At 44.0% G+C, this 18,606-nt stretch overlaps 1 protein-coding gene across 1 annotated transcript; it reads left to right on the top strand.

Moving 5' to 3' along the window:
- Positions 1-779: 779 nt before the first annotated feature.
- FAM83F (family with sequence similarity 83 member F) lies at positions 780-18,357 on the top strand. Its single transcript, XM_053978010.1, has 5 exons — positions 780-1,250; positions 4,945-5,112; positions 11,306-11,427; positions 11,986-12,698; positions 17,879-18,357. Exons 1-5 carry the CDS (start codon positions 795-797, stop codon positions 17,941-17,943), a joined length of 1,524 nt encoding a protein of 507 aa, XP_053833985.1. The 5' UTR covers positions 780-794; the 3' UTR covers positions 17,944-18,357.
- Positions 18,358-18,606: the final 249 nt, after the last annotated feature.

The raw sequence follows: 18,606 nt of genomic DNA, 5'->3' as shown, positions 1-18,606 counted from the left end.
CCCAAAATACACCTGGGGCCCAGGCCTAGTTCTCTGCCAAGGACTGCAGTCAGGACACTGGTGCCAGCCACACCAGGATATTGTCCCAAATATGGATTCTTTCACTCAGTGGGGAAGCTGATCCACACACAGACTTGAGATACTCGATTTTATTTCATGTCTGCGCAGAGATGGGTGAGAAGTGGTAAATCCACAAAGCTAGGAATTGTATTTATACATACATACATACATACACAATGTACATATGCAAGCATATTTATACAATCCTATTCAGGCAACATTTGCATAATGAATCTAGATCACTACCTGGCTCAGCTACTACTGCCTTCTCTTTCCCCACCTCGGTTTAAAGGCACAGATTTAAATTCATGTGTTCAGTGGGTGATGGTCTTCCCTTGGAGGTGCGGTTTTCCCATTTCAATGTACCAAGTTCACTCTTAGGATACAATTTCACAAGTTAGTTAAAGATTTCTATCCCACATCCCTCGAAGCTGGTTTAGGCCGCCACATAACCAGTCTCTTCCCTTTATCTTACATCGCATCCTGCATCTCTTAGGTCAGATTGTTCTCCTTTTCGCAGAAATTGTTCTCCCCGCAACTCGTACCCCCGTCCCCGGGGGCCAGGAGTCTGGGAGACGGGCCGGGCGGCGGGGACAGCCGTGTCCCCAAGGCCCGGGGGAGCGGCCGCCCCACCCGTCGGGGCGGGCTCGGGCAAGGCAGGTGAGGCGGTCCCGGCCCTGCCTCTCCCTCCTGCCCTCGCTCCCGGCCGGCGCTGCGCTGGGGGTGCCGGCGGCATGGCGGAGTCCCAGGTGCTCCTGCTGGACGAGCTGCACGTCAACGAGAAGGTGACAGAGGCCCAGGCCCGCTTCTACTACAGCGAGGAGCAGCGCCGAGCCCTGGAGGCGCTGGTGACCCGCGGCGAGGCCGCGTACCGGGAGGCGCTGAGAAAGGAGCAGCTCCGCGATTTCCTCTCCGGCCGGGAGCTGCAGGACCTGCGGGGCGGCTGGCGGGGCTACGACGACCCCCGGGAGGGCGGCAAGGTGGCGCGGGGGCCCGGCGGCGAGACCCTCTCGCTGGCCTACTGGCCCGAGTGCTCGGACACCGAGGTGCCCCCGCTGGACTTGGGCTGGACCGACAAGACGTTCTACCGCGGCATCAGCCGGGTGTCCCTCTTCACGCACCCGCGCAAGGAGGAGAGCGCGCCGCACCTGAAGGAGGTGGTGCGGGAGATGATCCAGCAGGCGCAGAAGGTACGGCCCGGCCCTCGACGGGCCAGCCTTGCTCGCTCTCACCCGGGCCGAGGGTCTGGCTCGGGGCATGGGGTGGAAGACGGGCGAGAGCCGCCGCGGCCGGGCTGCTCTCGCTCCGAAGCAGGAGCGTGCTGGCCATGCAATGGTCGGCGTCCACCAGGCAGGGCTTTCCCTGCGCCTCGTTGCCAGTCATGTTACGCTTTGCCAAAGCTGATGCCTGTGATGGGGTTAAACCTCTGCACATCCCCTCCACGTCCCCCCAGTTGGGGTTCTGTACCTGTGATTCGCGTTGTCCTGTCCCGGCCTCATTCCCCGGTTCAGAGGAAGACAGGTCGTGATGCTGTTACAGCCACCCCTACCTGGTGTGTGCAGGTGTCCCTAGTTAAAGACAGGGCAGCGTGTTCGTTTATGGGATGGTGTTTTTTGGGTTTATTTTTTGTGGTCTCAACACCGTCCAGCCTGAGCTGCAAGTAGACCAAGTGCACACAATATGCGGCTGCTCCTCCCGTTTATTTTTCCCTGGAAATGACTGCTGGTGGTGACAGGGCACCTCTGGCAAGGAAGCAAACCAGCCAAGATACTACAAGAGCTTGCTTTGAACAGGTGGGGGCAATCACGAGGTTTTTCGTCACCCACCCCGGATGTGGGTGAAGTTCCCGGGGGAGACCACCCAGGAAAAGATCTCCGTCAGAGCTGACACACCCCTTGGGTAAAGGGGAGAACAGTGTAAGAAACTTCATTCCTGTGCTTAGTTTTGCAGCTTTCTGGTTTTTCTGCTTTGTAATTCAGCAGTCATTTCCTCCTCTACCTGTTCCCCTCTGCCAGCACACACTATATGCACCACTTTTGCAGACTTGTTCAAACCGAATCTGTTGGGAAACACAGAAAACTTTCCAGAGGCATTAATCTGGTGGGTGATGTTCTCACCTCCTTGCTCTCAGAAATTGTGCACACCCTGTAATTCTGTTCAGTGACTGGTGTGTTCAGTCACTTAGAAGCTGTAAAATCCTTACACTCTGATGTAGTGCAACTTCACCTCCCCTTTGCGCGGCTACAAATGCTTCTATAGACCGTTCAAGAACTGGGAAAGTTTGCTTCTTTCAATAGCTCTGCCTGGCACCTAGAAATAATTAATTCCTTTGTAGATTTTTATTTTTCACTGACTGGACAAACTGTGCCCCTCCCAGCCCGAAGCTGGTTTCATGTTTAACAGCCATTTGAGTGTTTAATAGTCCTTTTCATAGATAACTATGCCTATTGTGTTCAGCTGAGCTGGCCCTGGCAAAAAAAGTCTCCAGGTAGCAGCTTTTTAATCAGGAAATGAGAGTAGGGGATTGTTGGGTTTGTTTTTTTCTGAGGGGGGGTCTAAACAGATACTGGTAATATGTGGCACATGTCTGTGGGTGGCTTATCGTCAGTATTTTACAAACATATGTTAATTAAGCTACCTAGCTGCAATGAGATTAGCAAGCATTAACTTGCCAATCTTAAAATTCCTGTGAAGAGCTAGGCACACCTATGGGCCCTACAGATAAGTTTATTATCCACAGGATTGGAAGAGAAATGGGGAAAACCTCTTGCAGGGGTAGACACTCATGCTCTGACTTGCTGTGCTTGGGAACGCTCCTAGGTGATCTTGACAGATCACCAGCTGTGACAGGGGTTTGAGATGGCAAACACAACAGGCGTTGCCCATGGGAAGTTTTGACTGCTGTTCTCATTGGTCCCCAGTCTTGGAAAGAAGCCTGAACTGACCCAAGGCCCCACAGCCTGGAGGGAGCCATCCCTTCACAATGCAAAGCCAGTACTGACAATTAATGGTTTGTCAGGATGGGGTGTCATTTCTGCAGTCATTACACTCATTGCAAATGGTGGGGATGGAGACAAAAGAAGTTCCTGGTTCTGCTATCCATTCTCTATGTGGATGTTCTTACTTCAAATGAATATTATTTGGCATCCTTTCTCCTAAATAGCTCATCCAACCACTATGTGTGAGGGGAGAGGGAGCATAACAGGACTGAGTTAATACATGAACTGTTCACGCCTTTAATTATGATTTGCCTGTATGTGGAGTTGTTCAGAAACAAGGTGGTACAGGTATTTTAATTTTTAGAGATTCTGGTAACATTCCTGTTACATTCCTGCTGGGAAGGGAGAACTAAGGCAGGACCTGAAATCCTGCCTAGTAGAAGTTACTGTGGGATTTAGTATGATAGAGCTGCAGCACAATTCACCTCTATCAGGAACTTACATGTTAATGATGAGCATAAATAAAATGTCAGCTCTTTTTTCTTTCTCTAACAAAGGGAAGCTGGTGTAAGCACTGTTGACAGAAGGAGCCTGACAGAGCAGATGTGTTGGTTGTTGTTGGCTGTACAAGCAGGGACTCAGCAGAGATTCAGCAGATGCAGTGAGGGATGTTTACTGTGGCATCACTTTCCTAAAAGCCATTTGTACAAGGGCATTTCTCACAGGAAAGAGGCCCTTGAACAAGGGGGAGAATTACTCCCCCTTTCTTAGGGGGCTGCTGCAAGAGAGCTGCACCTTTTCCAAGCATCAAGTGAAGAAAGTCCTACAGTGTGATTCAGTATTTAGCTCCATTCACACCTGTATATGACATCCCTAGCCCAGATGGGCTTATTGCTGTGATTCCCAACACCTGGGAAATTAAAATTTAGACAACTCCATTCCCAGCATATTGTCAGCATGGCAGCTCTGACCTGGCACGCTGATGTTATGCGGAGGGACTAGAAAAACAGTAGTTTCCTCCATTGATAACCTTTAAAGTGTTGGGAAGAATAACTCAGGCAGAAAAATTAATTGGTATTTCTAATGGTATAAAAGATACATGTTTTGTCTTTCTCTCCCTTTCTGTAAGATCAGCATTAAAGTTACCCATAACCTTCTTGGTTTTGTTGTTACTCATCCTGTAAATGTTCAGGCTTGTCTCTCATGTCAGTGAAACCTTTTGGTTTTATGTAAAATCTATGCCTGGAAAGAAGGATTAGTTTTATACCAGAAAAACAATACATGCAAAGAGAGGGAACAATCATTTTGCCTCCAAATCTTGAATACACTCCAGTCCCTTTCTGAGAAATATGAGGTATTTATGTTTGAGCTCAGTAAATAATTCCTTGGGAAGCGAGCCCTGAGAGCAGACTTTTCACAGGGATTTGGGGGAAAAAAACGGAAAATAGAATTTTTGTTACTACACTATGCATCATGGCTGAGGATGCAGGCCCTGATTCCTCTGCACATTCATTCTTCCATTAGACACTTTCAGGTTAAGTGTTAAAGTTATGTTTTCAGTCTTTTTTTTCCAATCTATTTTCAGTGTTCTTCTTCATTAAGTGAGTCCTTACAGAGACAATGGAAGTTTCTCAATACAGCGGAAAAACTAGGTATTTGGCTTTGGCATTCCTCAGGCTCCTAAAATAAGTCATTTTCATCTGGAAGAAGGAGAACTCTCATAGATATTTACTAAGTTCCTTCCAAAGTGCAGCAGCTAACCCAGGAAATTATCATTAGTGGTAGTGCTTGGGCATGTACATCCCTGTATTCTTGTCTCCCTATGGAGGCTTCTCCTCCATTATCTGGTATCAGTGCTCTCCTTTATTTTGCACCAGTGGGACGGGCCTTCCTTTCAGTTCCTAGTATTTATTCAGTTGTTTGTCTACCACCTTCTTGTTTCCAGATTATTGCAGTGGTCATGGATGTATTTACGGACCGGGACATCTTCCGCGATATTGTTGATGCGGCGTATAAGCGCTGGATCCCAGTCTATATCATCCTAGATGAGGAGGGTGTGAAGCTCTTCCTGGAAATGTGCAAATGCCTTGACCTCAGTGACTTGCAGATCAGGGTAAGGTATTCAGTACTAAACCATTATCTCCTGCAGGTCATTGGCCTTTTGCAGTTGTAGTGAACCTTGGAACTTGATTGGACCGGCAAACGCATCTCTTTCTGCCTACAAGTCCTACCACAACACTTAAAGTGATGGAACACAGAGGGATAGTAGCATGGCTTGATAATACAGAAGGAAAGAAAAAGGAAAGATTTGGATTTTTTTGCCTTTCACCCAAGACAGAGATCTGTATAGTTCCCTGGCTCTTGTGACCTAAAAATTCCTGTCTGGGGAGAAAATTATCAGAGAAAATTCCTATAGGTCTTCTGTGTAAGGATTCAACCTAGAGTCCCAAGCAGCTCTTTGCATTGCTTGCATGGATCCCTCTTACAGGACACATATACTCTGTGAAATCAAGACTTTCCTACCCAGCAGTGATAATCTGGGAGTGAATGAGCTTGTAGTCCTCCTCTAGGAGGACTTAAAGGAGAATTTAAGGGATTGAGGGCCACAGCTGCTGCCCAGTCCCATACCAGAGTATGCCTTCATACAATGTATGCAGCACAGCAGAGTAGTCAGTCTAGCTTGGTTAGCAGAAGCAGCCTCAGAGGGATCTCACTTCACTGCATACAGACTGAAATCCTTTGTACGTTTCTTGTTAGTATTGTATTCCTTCTTTTTTCCCCCATCTTTTTTAGTCATTGTTGCTACTACAGACTTGTTCTAAATCCTGAAAAAAAGCTGCTAGGTTGAAACAACCTATGGGATACCAGACTCACCTCTCTTTGTGATTCAACTGTTCTGTGCAGCGGCGGCGCAAAAAAGTGCTTTTTGCCTGGAGGAGGGGTGGATTTTCCTTAAACACTCAATTAATAGTTAAAAAAAACCCCAAAACACAACCAAAACTCAAAAAGCTCTGAAGATTATAGAGTCTCATATTAATCATTTTAGGAGAACCATCTTAAATCTGGATGAAAATTACCTGCATATATCTGAAGAGTTCCCCTGTGAACTAACACTCTGTTCTGAGTTTCATCAAAAAAGACATCCAGCTGAGAAGTTTTCTCATTTTTCTCCATAACAGTGGTGGAAGTTCGTTCTTTCTGGTGTCTTTGAAAGCAAGACACAGACCTCATTATAACAGACATGTTTCAAGTGCCGGTGGTATTGTGTGTCCTAGGTTTGTGTCTCTTTGGTACATAACTGTGAAATCACAGCAGCAGTTCCATCTACTCTGGTACTGGTTTCCCAGTACTTTTCTTACCATGTCATCATGTACAAGAATCATGTCTTCAGTACTACAATATTTTAACTCCTGGACAGAGTGAATGAAAAGATGTCCTGGTATTTTAGAAAGAATTGTGTTACTATTGGAGAGGTGAGTTCCTTTCAGTCTGTTTTTTCTGTCTCTAAAGCAGTCCCCTTCTGCTCATCCTCTTATCCTTCTACACAGGCTTGACACTCCTAAACCAGTGATCCCAGTGATGTGCTACAGCAATGCCTAGATCCTGCAGCAGTCTAGTTGTATGGCTCTCTCTAAGGAGATGCAGTTTGAACTGATGCAATCAAAAGAAGGAGAAAACATTTCTGTGTCCCTTCTGTGATTCCATTCTTTCATGGCAGCCCATGCTGTTTTCCTTTAGATATCTTCAGCTAAAAATAGTACAAGCTGAGTAGAAGTAAGTCCACTGAGAATAAATTTTTAACATCTTTTGACCCAGTTGTTCACTATTCTGCAAAGCTACAGCCTGCAGATTTCTGTCCTTCAAATTTTCCCCCTCTTTTCTCAGCTGTCTCATACTGGATCTTAAATTCCCCTGAAGGTTGTTAACTTTTTTTTCCAGTATGGCTTAGGTTTTTGTTAGTCGTGCTAAGGTCAATGCAGTTAATTCCTGTATATGGTTCTATGGAATGACCAGGGAGATTCTTCATAGCATGGGGAAACAAGTAATTTGCCTCTCAAGGAAGATGTTCTCTTAGTATCTCACCCAGAGCTGCCTTGGATGTGCCTATGCTGCTGCTTGGGTCAGTGTAGCAGAAACCATCATGTAGGGATTTCCCTGGCAACAGGCTTTGGATACCCAAGGAAGCTCCAGAAAGGTTAAGGTTTCCCCCTGAGAACTCCCCCCAGCCCTTCCTCTTTGATGTAATGTACCAAGGGTTAAAGATCCAGATTTAAAGCAAGAAAGCAAGCTGGGCCTCTGGTCTTGTTCAGGCAGAATCATTTTGTCCTACGTTGTTTGATCACAAAAGCTACTGAAATTGCTAAGTAAACTCTATCATTCACCCATTTCTTATCTACCATCTTTCTCCTGACACCTGCTTTGATGTCTGAGTTTCTTCTACAGATTTTTAGCAACAGGGAAAATATTATCTCCTTTTTGAATTACCATTTTGCTTTATTCTAGAAGATTTTTCCCAGTTTTTACCAGACATAGTTTGCCAGCAAAGGAATTGCATACTCTTCTTTCCTGCCCTTCTGCCCACCTTTCCTTTGGAATGCTTGTGCGAGGTACAGAGGCAGAGGATGTTTTTTTTTTTTTTCCTCAGGAAGTTGCAGCCACATGAGATATAACTCTAAGGTTTAGAGACAAGTTCTGATCCCAGGGGGAGAGAGATGATGCACTACCATGAACCACAGGGTCACAATGTTTATTCTGTCTTCTGTCACCACCAGATACTTATTTTGTTCTGTATTTTCTGCCCTTTTGGTCCCATTGCCCTGTTCAACCAATGCAAAATGAACACTTCAACAGTCCTAATACAGGGAGATTTACTGTTAACACTGGGTTTTGCCCTTTGTCTACGTACAATGATGAACATTTTCACAAAATTGTATTATTTTTGTAGAGATGGCAAGGTATCATGATCTGCTGACAGTCATGGGAGGGAAACTGCTGTAGGAAGACAGTACCTCACCCAGCAAAGAGTAAAAGTTCTTAACCAACTCCAAGCATGAAATGAGAAAACCTCAATTTTTGTCTGAAGGCCAGAGCTCACCAGAAATGTATTTAAATTCTATCATCAGATCATTCATGGGTTGTTCATAGGACCATGTCTTGTGTGTGTGAGTCATATGGCTTCCTGAGCCTACAGGACATGGTTTGTCAGACTTCTGCTGTGTTTGACACAAGAGTGTTCTACAGAGATCACAGTGAATCAGAGTTTTCATAGACACTAAATTCATAGCCCCTCAGAAATTCCTCTTTTTTCAGGACCTGAGGGGGAATGTACTCACCAGTTTTTAGATAAGTTTTTTGTCCTCATGTTCCTGTTAACCCTGACCACAATAACAGACACTTCTGCCCAAAGACAGAGAATTCTCCTAGAGTTCCAAGCAAGCCCAGGGAATGATTTATCTGCAGGAAGTTTACCTTCACATTAATTTTTACATTCATTTTCCTAACATGTAAAAAGCTTCTCCTTTCACTTCAGAAAGTCTAAAAAGCTTCTGCCTAAGAAACTTTTGGAATTTCATTTCAGTATTTTATGGTTTTTGTCATTGACTCCTACCTGAGATGAGGGAGGAGCGGAATGTGATGTGAAGTAGTGCTGTTGGTTTTTTAATGGTCTGCTACAGTATTCTTCTAGACTACTTGTGACCTTCTGAGAATGGGAGCTTGCAAGGCTCCAAACTGTCCAGGGCAAACAGAGGATTTCCTAGTTCTAAGACGGAAGGTACACATAGGATTCTTTGGTGGAAGCAGTTACAACACCTCTCTTTAGAGTCTGTCTTGTGTATTCCCCCTACTCAGCCCCAGTTTGTTAGCACTATGGCCTAGGTCTGTCAAGTCAGTCACAGCATTACTGACTTTCTAAATTGGGTCTGATTTAGCCTTCTGTGGATTCTGACTGAGGTTTAAAAGTGTCACAATAAAGCAAGGAAGACGAATTCCTTACTGTTTGTATTAGGATGCTCTGTCAGGCTTGACTGTTACCAGTCATATTGAGTTGTAGCCAGGGAGATGTTAGTCACTGCTTGTGATGAGGAGGGGTGCAAGTCTGTGGAAAGGAAATATGGAAATTTAATGCAGACTGCATCTCCCATAAGCCAGGATATTACAGAACAAACCTTAAGCAGGCTTCTGCAACAGTATAGATCTGGAGGTGTCACTTCTATCTCGTCCTTCTATCTGGAGCTAACTGGTCCTCTACTCAAAATATTTGTTACTACTGTAACTCTAGTACCCTCTGAAAATGCCTGCAATCCTACCTCATTTATGTTTGTCTCTCCTCTTTTGTTACCATGCAGTCTTTGGTACATGAACCCAGGCTCGTTCTTCCTCTGTAGCTTGACTTAGCAATCTACAAATGTTCCAAGATCCTTCAAGGCAGAAAATTGTATACAAATAACCTGTTAAGTGACTTGATGTTAATATGACTTTGTGCTTGTTTTCTGCATTTCAAGATGTATTCATGTGCTCTTGTACCTCTTTTATTCAAGGAGGTTTATGTGCTCAGCTGCTCAATTCTGTCCCCTCTGTGCCTTTCTAAGTGTTACATACAGCTCAGTTACTGCAGAAATTCAAGTGTGCTTTCTTTCCACCAAAAGAAGGTGATAGAACGTACAAACACAATAAGATCACACTTGATATATGCTGAGAAACTTTCTGCTCACACGGGCTGATACTTCTTGATTCACAGGAGTACATATCACGTCAGAGCTGTTGACTGACTTCTTGTCTTGTGCAGTCAGCATAGCATGATTTGGCAAATCCCACATCCAACATTAATCAGCAAGGAAAAAAAAATATTTCAGGTGATCAGGCAGCCAAATTCAAATGTTATTTTAATTACTGGAAAGGGCACCATTTCTCCTGTGCTCTACCCACCTGTCTTCAGCATCCCATACGTATGACTCACTGCTAGGCCTTGGGCAAGCCACTTCATCTTTTTCTGTCTTAGGCTCCTCATCTTTAAAATGGGGTAATAATACTTTCAGCAGTGTTGGGAGCATTAATTAGTTAATGCCCACACAGGACTCCAGACAGATCAAGCAACAACTGAATGCAAAACAGTGTTATCATCAGTTACTGTTAGAATTTGTACTTCCATTGCTGTATTCTAATGGGGGAAATAGCAGCGGATTCAAAAGGAGAAGTTATATTTAAAAAAAACAGCTTTTGAAAGAAATCTGCATTCTCATAATCACTCATTCCTGCATGCTGATTTCTATAGTCTATCAATATTTAAGCTGTCAATGAGGTTTGTAGTAATAGGACTTAGCTCCTTGTGGGATCTGAGGCTGTGCTAGCATTAGCCAAATCCTCCTGATTCTTCTGCTCTGCAGATGGAGAAGAATGAAACAAAGGTGAATTGACTTCCCAGAACATCATAGGGAGCAGTATCAGAACTGCAGTTATGCCTGGGACTATCTGACTCCCAGCCCTGCATTTATGACTCCAGTTCACAATACCTTTTAGCTTTTCATTCTTAAGGAATCCTTACATAAAAATATGGTGGAATGAAGAAAATTGTCTAGATTTGTGTGTCAGAGTGACAAGATAATTTGCTCCAAACTTATACTGACATTCAATGTTTTTGGGTTTGCGGGGAGGGGAGGGGGAATGTTTCATGTTAGACACTTTGGCAGTTCAGCCTTGTGCAGCCAGGACCCATGAGCAGAGTAACACTCAGTCCAATGTGCAAATATATCCTTATAGTATGCACAGGCACACATCTATTGTTGAAAATCACGTAACCTTAACTTTGTGTTTTTTCTGTGTCTGGTAGTGCTTTGTTTCATTACTTGTAGGTTTGTTGACCAAAGGGTGTGAGATGTGAGGTTTGGGGAGAAGTATTCTTTTTCTAACTACTTCCATTCATTTTATGAAAAGATTCTCTTTCCTCATCCTCAGAAATTCTTCTTCGCTGATGTATTCAGGACATTAGTAGGGACACTTACCTGGAAGCATTGTCTTGCCAGTGGCTCAAGTGAATAGCTGAAGACAGCAGGCCAGGTTTTGATGATGCCGACCCTTTGGACAGCTATAAACTGATGGAGAGGAATGACCTGTCTAGACAGGGGATGACAACAGGACTTGCAGCACTATGCTTTCCTTTTGCAGCCCTTTTGGTGGCTGATACAAAATGAGCTGTAGTCCCAGAAGTAGTGAGACAATGTGAGTGACATCTTAAGACTTGGAACTGGCAATTATCTAACTTTCTGCCCTATTTATTGTGACATTTTGTCTTTTCACCTCCCTGTTAGAATATCCGCATACGCTCTGTGACAGGAGTTGGGTTCTACATGCCATCGGGGAAGATCAGAGGCACACTGGCATCCCGATTCCTGATGGTGGATGGTGAAAAAGTGGCCACTGGATCATACAGGTGGGTTACTCTTGTTTAAGGCATTAAGGCATTTATTTAAAGAATGGTCATGACTTTCTTGAGAGTCTTCTTCACATGTCACCCCCCTTCTATCCCAGCTTCTGTAATCTGTGTGGCATCTGTAGAAACTGGAGTGGGACAACAGAGAAGGTGGCATAGAGCCCTTCTTCAGAGAATCGAACATACCCATGCTGGCAGACCTTTTCAGAGGGCTAGAGACAGTTCCACACTGCATCAGGAATGGGTCTGCAAGGACTCTCCACCAGTCCCTGTACTCAGTTCTCTTCAGTGAGGTTTTCAGTCTGTTGATTCAGTGCTGCTTTTTTAAAAGGGTCCTTCAGAGTTTCAGGGCCTTTTCTCCCAAAGTCTACTGGTCTACATGTCTAAAGAAGGAAAAATAATGTTGTGTCATGTATCTCTGGGGGCCCATCTGGCCAAGGACATAAGGGCAAATGGCATAATACTACATATTCTGCTGTAGTGTCTTAGGTTTTGTTAGGTGGGCTGGGTCAAGTATGCACCCCAAAATCTAATGTTAATTCTGTTTCCTCCTCTTAGCTTCACATGGACTTCATCCCACATTGACAGAAACATCCTGCTAGTCTTGACAGGACAGCACGTGGAGATGTTTGACATTGAGTTTCGTGAGCTCTACGCCATCTCAGAGGAAGTTAATTTATACAAGGAACTGGGTATTGCTAACCCATTCCTCCTTGGAACTGGGAAGCCAGGTTTTCATTCCTCCACCGTGGCTAGGAAGTTCATTAACCCGAAGTATGGTTTAGTAGCAGGGGCAACCCGTGGTGATATGATGCTCTGGGCTTCACGGCACAAGCAAGACAATCAGGGAAATATGGAAAAGGAGGAAACAAGTGAGTCAAAGAAACGGTTAAATCAGTTCCTGAATGACTTAGTCACATTGGAGCAAGTGTTCCCAGAAATAGATCCACCTCTGGAGAACTTGAACAAGCTGAATCGGAGCCCCCAGAAACTGTTGTCCCGGCTCCACATGGACCTGAAAAATAAATCCAAATCAAGAGAGTCTATTCGTGACATAAAGAAAGAAGATGCACAGAGCAATGCAAAGCAAGGAAAACGGTTTGCCAGTGGGCTTTTCAGTCGCAAGGCCAAGCGATCTCCAGGCTCAAGCATTGAGGCCAATTCTTTTGCGAGTGAAGGACATTCAGGAGAAGACCTTGGGAACATGAAACTGGAATATGAGAGGCTCAGCATTGGCCATGCTAGTGTTCGGAGCACTGGAGGCAACTCAGGTAAAACCTTTTACCAGCTTTTACCAAACATACTCTGCTTTCTGTGTCCTTTGTTCTGAGCTTGGCTGATTGATGCAAGCATACCCACTATAGGCACTTGTGAGTAGATCTTCTAATTTCCTCTAAACCAAAATGAGTGAGAACAAAGTGTAGAAGTTGTATTAAAAGATACAGGCAATATAAGTTGAAAGCAATTTAATGGCAGTCTTACTGTAAGGTTGGTACTTCTCATGTGGATGTTTCTTGCACTTTTGAGCAGCAAAGGGAGAGAAAGGTAAACATTGCCTTGTATAAAACAGTGCTCAGTTCATGAAGTGCATTTGCCTAATAAATAGCTGCACTATGTACTCTGTTGTAGTGGCTAGCAGGCCACAGACAGATTTTCAGTGTAATCCCTCCTTTCCTCATTAGAGTTTAGGCAGGTGTATTTCCTGTGACAAATTCCTGGTGGAGAAGAGAGGAAAATGTGTTTATGTTGAAGTGAGGGGACAAGGAGTGGAGGAAAGGGTGCAAGTCTTTTTTATTTGCTCCTTTACCACCTTTTTAAATGGGGGAGAAGGTCATGAAAATAGAAGCTACAAAGAAGTAGATCACTAGTCTCAACTTTTCTTTCTTTGCTAATGCATGATTGATATTTTCACTAAATCCTTCCAAGGCTTCAGTCAGTTGAAGACACAAATGATAAAGATTTCTAACAGGTTGTGGGTTCATAGCTAACTCCCCAACATTTTACATGTTTTGTGAGATTGAAGTAAATCTTTGGACTATTCAGCCTGGTTGTCTTCCTCTCAGTGAGCTGTGTTGGGTGTCAATACATCCTGCACCATTGGGAAAATAAACTAATTGCAAGGAGAAAATTTCTCCTCCTCTTGTCTGGCCAGAAACCATTCTGTGCTCTGATGAATGCAAAATGCAGATGTAGAGAGACTGAATTCCTTTGCAGTTACCATGATGTGAAATGGAAAGATGTTCTCTTGGGACCAAGAAGAAAAGTAGGGTATTGGGACAGTCAGCAACAACAATTAATTAGTTCCTGGAAATATTTGTGCCTAAATGAAGGACAGACTCAAAAATGCCAAATGAACACAAGAAAGAGGACCTGTAAGAAGGAATGGCTAATTTAATTAAGATTGTAGTAGATCCATTCTAGAATCTGCATTTGGCATTTGGGGAGGCAGAAGTAAACCTGGGTCTAAAGAGGTCCTCTCCCAAATAGGTCTTGAGCACAGACATTATGTGCTGGTGGGCCCCATTCCAAAACCAGGAAAAGTAAAATCAGTGAGGACCTGTGGGGAGTTGTATGGGCATTTCCACTTACAGGAATGGACCTGAGTGCTTGCACTACCCTCTAGTGACAGAAGGAGAGAATTGTGTTATCTCTGATTCATCAGCACTTTGCAGTATCAGAGATTCTCACTGTCACCTGTTTCAAAGCAGCCAGCCTGGCATTCCCACAATGTCCTGATGAAATCAGGCCCAGCTTAAGGCACAAGAGGTTGATGTCTTTGGCTGGACAGTGGGGCGCTGCACCCTGCTGGGGCATTGCACCATCCGGGCAGCAGGGATGTCCCTGTTCTTCCTAACACAGTGGATCTGTGCCAGACAGCCTGATGCTTGGTCTAGACCATTTCCACAAATACATTACCATGCTATTATGTTCAGGTTTTATTTATTGCCACTGTTACTTCCTGCAGACTGCCAACTCTTTCAATAAGGGGGAAGGAAGAATTGAGAACAGGTCCAGGGAAGGCGCTGAGATCCAGCAAACCAGTCTTCCCTTGTCCTTTTTCTGATTTGATAAATCTTTCCAGTGAGTCCTTGCTAGTATTTTTGGTTTATGCAAATTGAGAATGCCTGTTCATGGTGACAGTGGGAGACTCCATAGCTTTTGAACTATGGTGTAAGTAGACTTTGTCCATCTGGTGTCATCAAAGGCTGAAGGAAGATCATGGATTGTGTGTTGCTTTTGAATTAAATCACTTTATTGTGAGAGAAAACTCCTCTAGTCTAATAGTCCCAAAGTGGCATGTGAACAGAGATGGTAGAAGACATATTAAATAGATGGAAACTCATGAGGAACAGAAAAGAATTTAATAAAAAATTCTTAAACACACCCATGGAATAGAGTTCCAGCCTCAGTATAAAGATAGGAGGCACTTTGTTCTTGGGTAACTTTAGGGCCGACTTAGTTTTAAAAGTTTAAGTTGTCTTTGAGCAAAGCTAGTGAAAACTGGTGCTATGATATTCTGGATGACAGAAGGGAGGTAAGAAGTGGAAATGAAGGAGAAGGTACTTCGTATGCAGGCAGGTTAGAATGCAATTACTCAGAGCTTCACGGTTTGAAAAAGCTGCCCTTAGCTTTTGTAAAGATTAAACAGCACGCTTAAGCCCCATGGGCCTGCCTGTGCACACATCCTTCAAAGTCACTATTAATTCTCTAGCACCACGGAGACACATCCCACCTTGCAAATGCATGGAGAGACCAGATCCACACCCCAGTAGCTCATAGAGTAGTTGAAAGACATTATTCAAGCAGGCTAAAAGTCAGATTCAGTCTTGTAGGAGCAAATGGTGATGAAGAGAATCTGAACTGGGAAGGGAAATGATGGAAGTGTGTGCTGTGATGGAGTCTGAAAATCTGATGCAGTCTTTACAGGCTAGAAGAGGATTCCTATGAGTCAGAATTGGGAGTCTGGAAAATGCAAGGGCTCCAGATAGAAAGTAATATCCCAAACTAAGTATCTGAATTAACACCCTGAGGTGTTGTCCTAGCACATGGGAAGTTGTACATTGTCTTAAAAGGTTTTCTCAAACCGCATCATGAAATTAACAGAACCCTTGGATTCCACTGTTGCCCGCTGAGGAACACAAGAGCAGCTCTGAACCTGACCAGAGTCTTGTTAATTTTAAGCTGATGTGGGCAGACTGTGGCCAGCAAAGACAGTGACTTCTATGTGCAGTTTCTGGGAAACACTGCAAAAGTCTGAAAGCCGTGTGCCTTCAGAAGGCACAGACTTTTTGGTTACTGTTCTCCTTTGGAGGAAGCAAAGTGGGCTTGTTCAGAAGGGTCTGCTGTCCTGAGGTGCTCCATGCATCGACTTCATTCCTCATGTTGCAAAATACATCAATACATACACTTAGTAGAAGGATTTTGTGTTTCTGTTTTGTGTGCTTCTTGCAACAAGAAATGGGATTTACGCTGGGTACTGCGATGGCATTGAAATAGCTGCTTAGTTATGATCAGCATTTTTCAGCCAAAGTAATATCATGGAAGGGTGGTAACTGGAATTTTCAGCCTCTTTTCTAAAGAGAAAGAGGGAAATGTTGTTGGGTACTTGTCATAGCACAACGTCCCTGGCCAGGTAATAATTAGCATTGACTCCATGATTGCAGAAGGCTGATCAGTCACTTTATTATACTGTATTTGTTAAGAAACTCATTGCCCTTACAGACAGTTCGATTAAGTTTGACCTAAAATTGGTCCTTTGAATCCAAAACACCATCACCATTGACCAATTAAGAAATCACCCTTTGGTAAACAAATCTCCATAACACATTCCACATGTTCACAACAACAGGTGCAGCAAGTGAAGATAAGAATTGTTTATCATTCTTTTCTCTGGTCTTCTCACAGCCTTCCCCAGGACAATGCCTGGGAAAGTTGTGCCTGTTGCTCTCTGTGGAGAGAGCAGCTGCCACAGGTACATACAAGGAAGGTGTTTGCTCTAACTGTAGTGGGATATGTAGAAAAAGGTCAGAAGACAAGAGTAGAAAGTGACAAGAATAAAAGGCTGGGAGTTGAAATTAAGCAGAGAAGCACAGACATCTTTCAAAAAAAGCATGAGGGTCTTGAATGTGATACAGACAGGGAAGGAAAGAGGGGTGGGGAGGAGATATGAGTAATGATAATACTAACATGCAGGATGTGTCAGAGGGGGACAGGTAGAATGAAATGCCACAGGGAGATGTGGGAAGGAGACAGTAGCACACAGAGCAGCCACAAAAGTGAAGGCAGGGTGCAGTGCACCCTGCCAGGTAAACATCAAGAAGATGCAGTGTGGAAGAAAGTGGAGAGAAGGAGGGGGAGAAAAGAGAGCTCTTCTCTTCCCCATCACCTACAGGTAAGGGCAGCATTGATCAAATGCCCACAAGCAAGAGAGTGACGTTAAAAATTTTTCACTTCAAGCCCAATTCAGAGGCAGTGCTTGGGTTGAATGCTCCCTAAACTTAGTAAGGCTGAGACTTCTCAGTAGCATGTCACCGTGACCTGTGGCAGTTTTCACTCACTGTTTTCACTCTGAACTAGCATCTGGCTCCAAGTGCTTGGGAGATGCACATGTACCTTCCTTCTGTACAAGTACATGAGCGGCGCCTGCCTGTGTTCAGAGTGATTCCAAGCCACATGGCAGCCCCTCTCAGTCCCTGCTGCCCTGGGCCAGAGTCATGCAAGCTTTGCTGACTTCAGAGCACAGATGAGCTCCCTTACTTGCAAAAGCCTTTAAATACAGTTTTGTACAGTGCTTGAAACAGATATGCTGGGGCATCCATATCAACATCTGACTGTAATGATGGACACCAGACAGAAGTGAAAGCATTGAAAGGTACAGATACTGGGAGCAGAAGAAATTCATAGAGTAAGCAGTGAAAAAACCTAGGATTCTAGAAAATGGAGGCAGCATACTCTGCCCCTTTAGTGAGAGACCTTGAGGCCTTTGGATTTGTCCTGCAAAGGCAGTGGTGGAAACATTAGCACTAGAGATGTTTGAAACAAAATGTGGAAAAAAAAGCTCTACTGAGAATGTGCATGGGCATCAAATAGATGAGATGTCCTTGGGTTTTCAGGGTTTTTTTCCATACCTCACTCTTTGGAAAACTTCCTACCCAAGACATGACCAGACTATTTATCAGTGCCAGCTGGGACCTAATGAAGCTCGACTGAGTACAAACCAAAGCCTAGAAATACTTCTCCAGTGATTTTCTCTACAATATAATCTGCATTTGCTCTTATTTTAATGTTTCTTCATTTCACTGCAGCAGAAAAAAAAGCCATGAGAGAGTGCAGAATAGTGTAGGTCTAACACAAGGTGTATAGTAAAAAATGAGAGTGAAGCATGAGTCCAAATTTTATCCAGGGCTTATTTATTTAACATTAATACTACTTTAACTTCTTTTCCTTCCAGGTAACCTGAATCCAAACTCCACTATGAGCGACAAAAACAAACAATCTACCTGTGTGTTATCTTGATTGGGAAGGATTGTCTGGAGAACTAAAGACTGAATCTCAAGCTGGAACAGTAACTTCTTGACTGATTTTGAACCTACAGCCATATCCTCATGCAGTGATCTGTAAAGCCACTGTGGGTCCTGGATGCATCTGGCACTCCCAGCTAAAGCACATTTACTGGGTGATGAGCAGACTTTGGATAGTCAGTCCCTTAAATGAGGGTTAGTGATGAATGTATTAGTCCATATGTCTATGTGCACACATATTTTGTATATAAAAACAACTGTGATGACTGGTCTCAGAGCTCACTCTGTGCCCAGAGAAATGCAGGAGATTTTCTGACTTAGTTGTGCTGCTACTTTGGTCTGTCTAGCTGCAGACTTGGAATCACTGTGTTGCATTGTTTACTCTACTGCACTGCAAAAATGTATTGATCTGACTGGCTGTAAGGCTGAATCCAATTGAAGTGGCAAATTCTGGGTGAAATAAGGATGTTTACAGACAGTGGAGCAATCCTTTGTCCATAAGGAGTCTTCCTGTAGATTCCTGTTGTCACTTGCCCAAGCAGAAATGAGTGGACTGGGAGAAGGGTTTAGCTAACAGTAGCCTACAGAGCAGTATCGGAACTGTTTCAGGTCATAATGTAGCAGTCGAACAAGAATGTGGCAAAGAGAAAAAATTGAT

Source organism: Vidua macroura, chromosome 5 (genome assembly GCF_024509145.1).
Source record: "Vidua macroura isolate BioBank_ID:100142 chromosome 5, ASM2450914v1, whole genome shotgun sequence".
NCBI lineage: Eukaryota > Metazoa > Chordata > Aves > Passeriformes > Viduidae > Vidua > Vidua macroura.
This window is presented reverse-complemented; position numbering and strand designations above follow the sequence as displayed.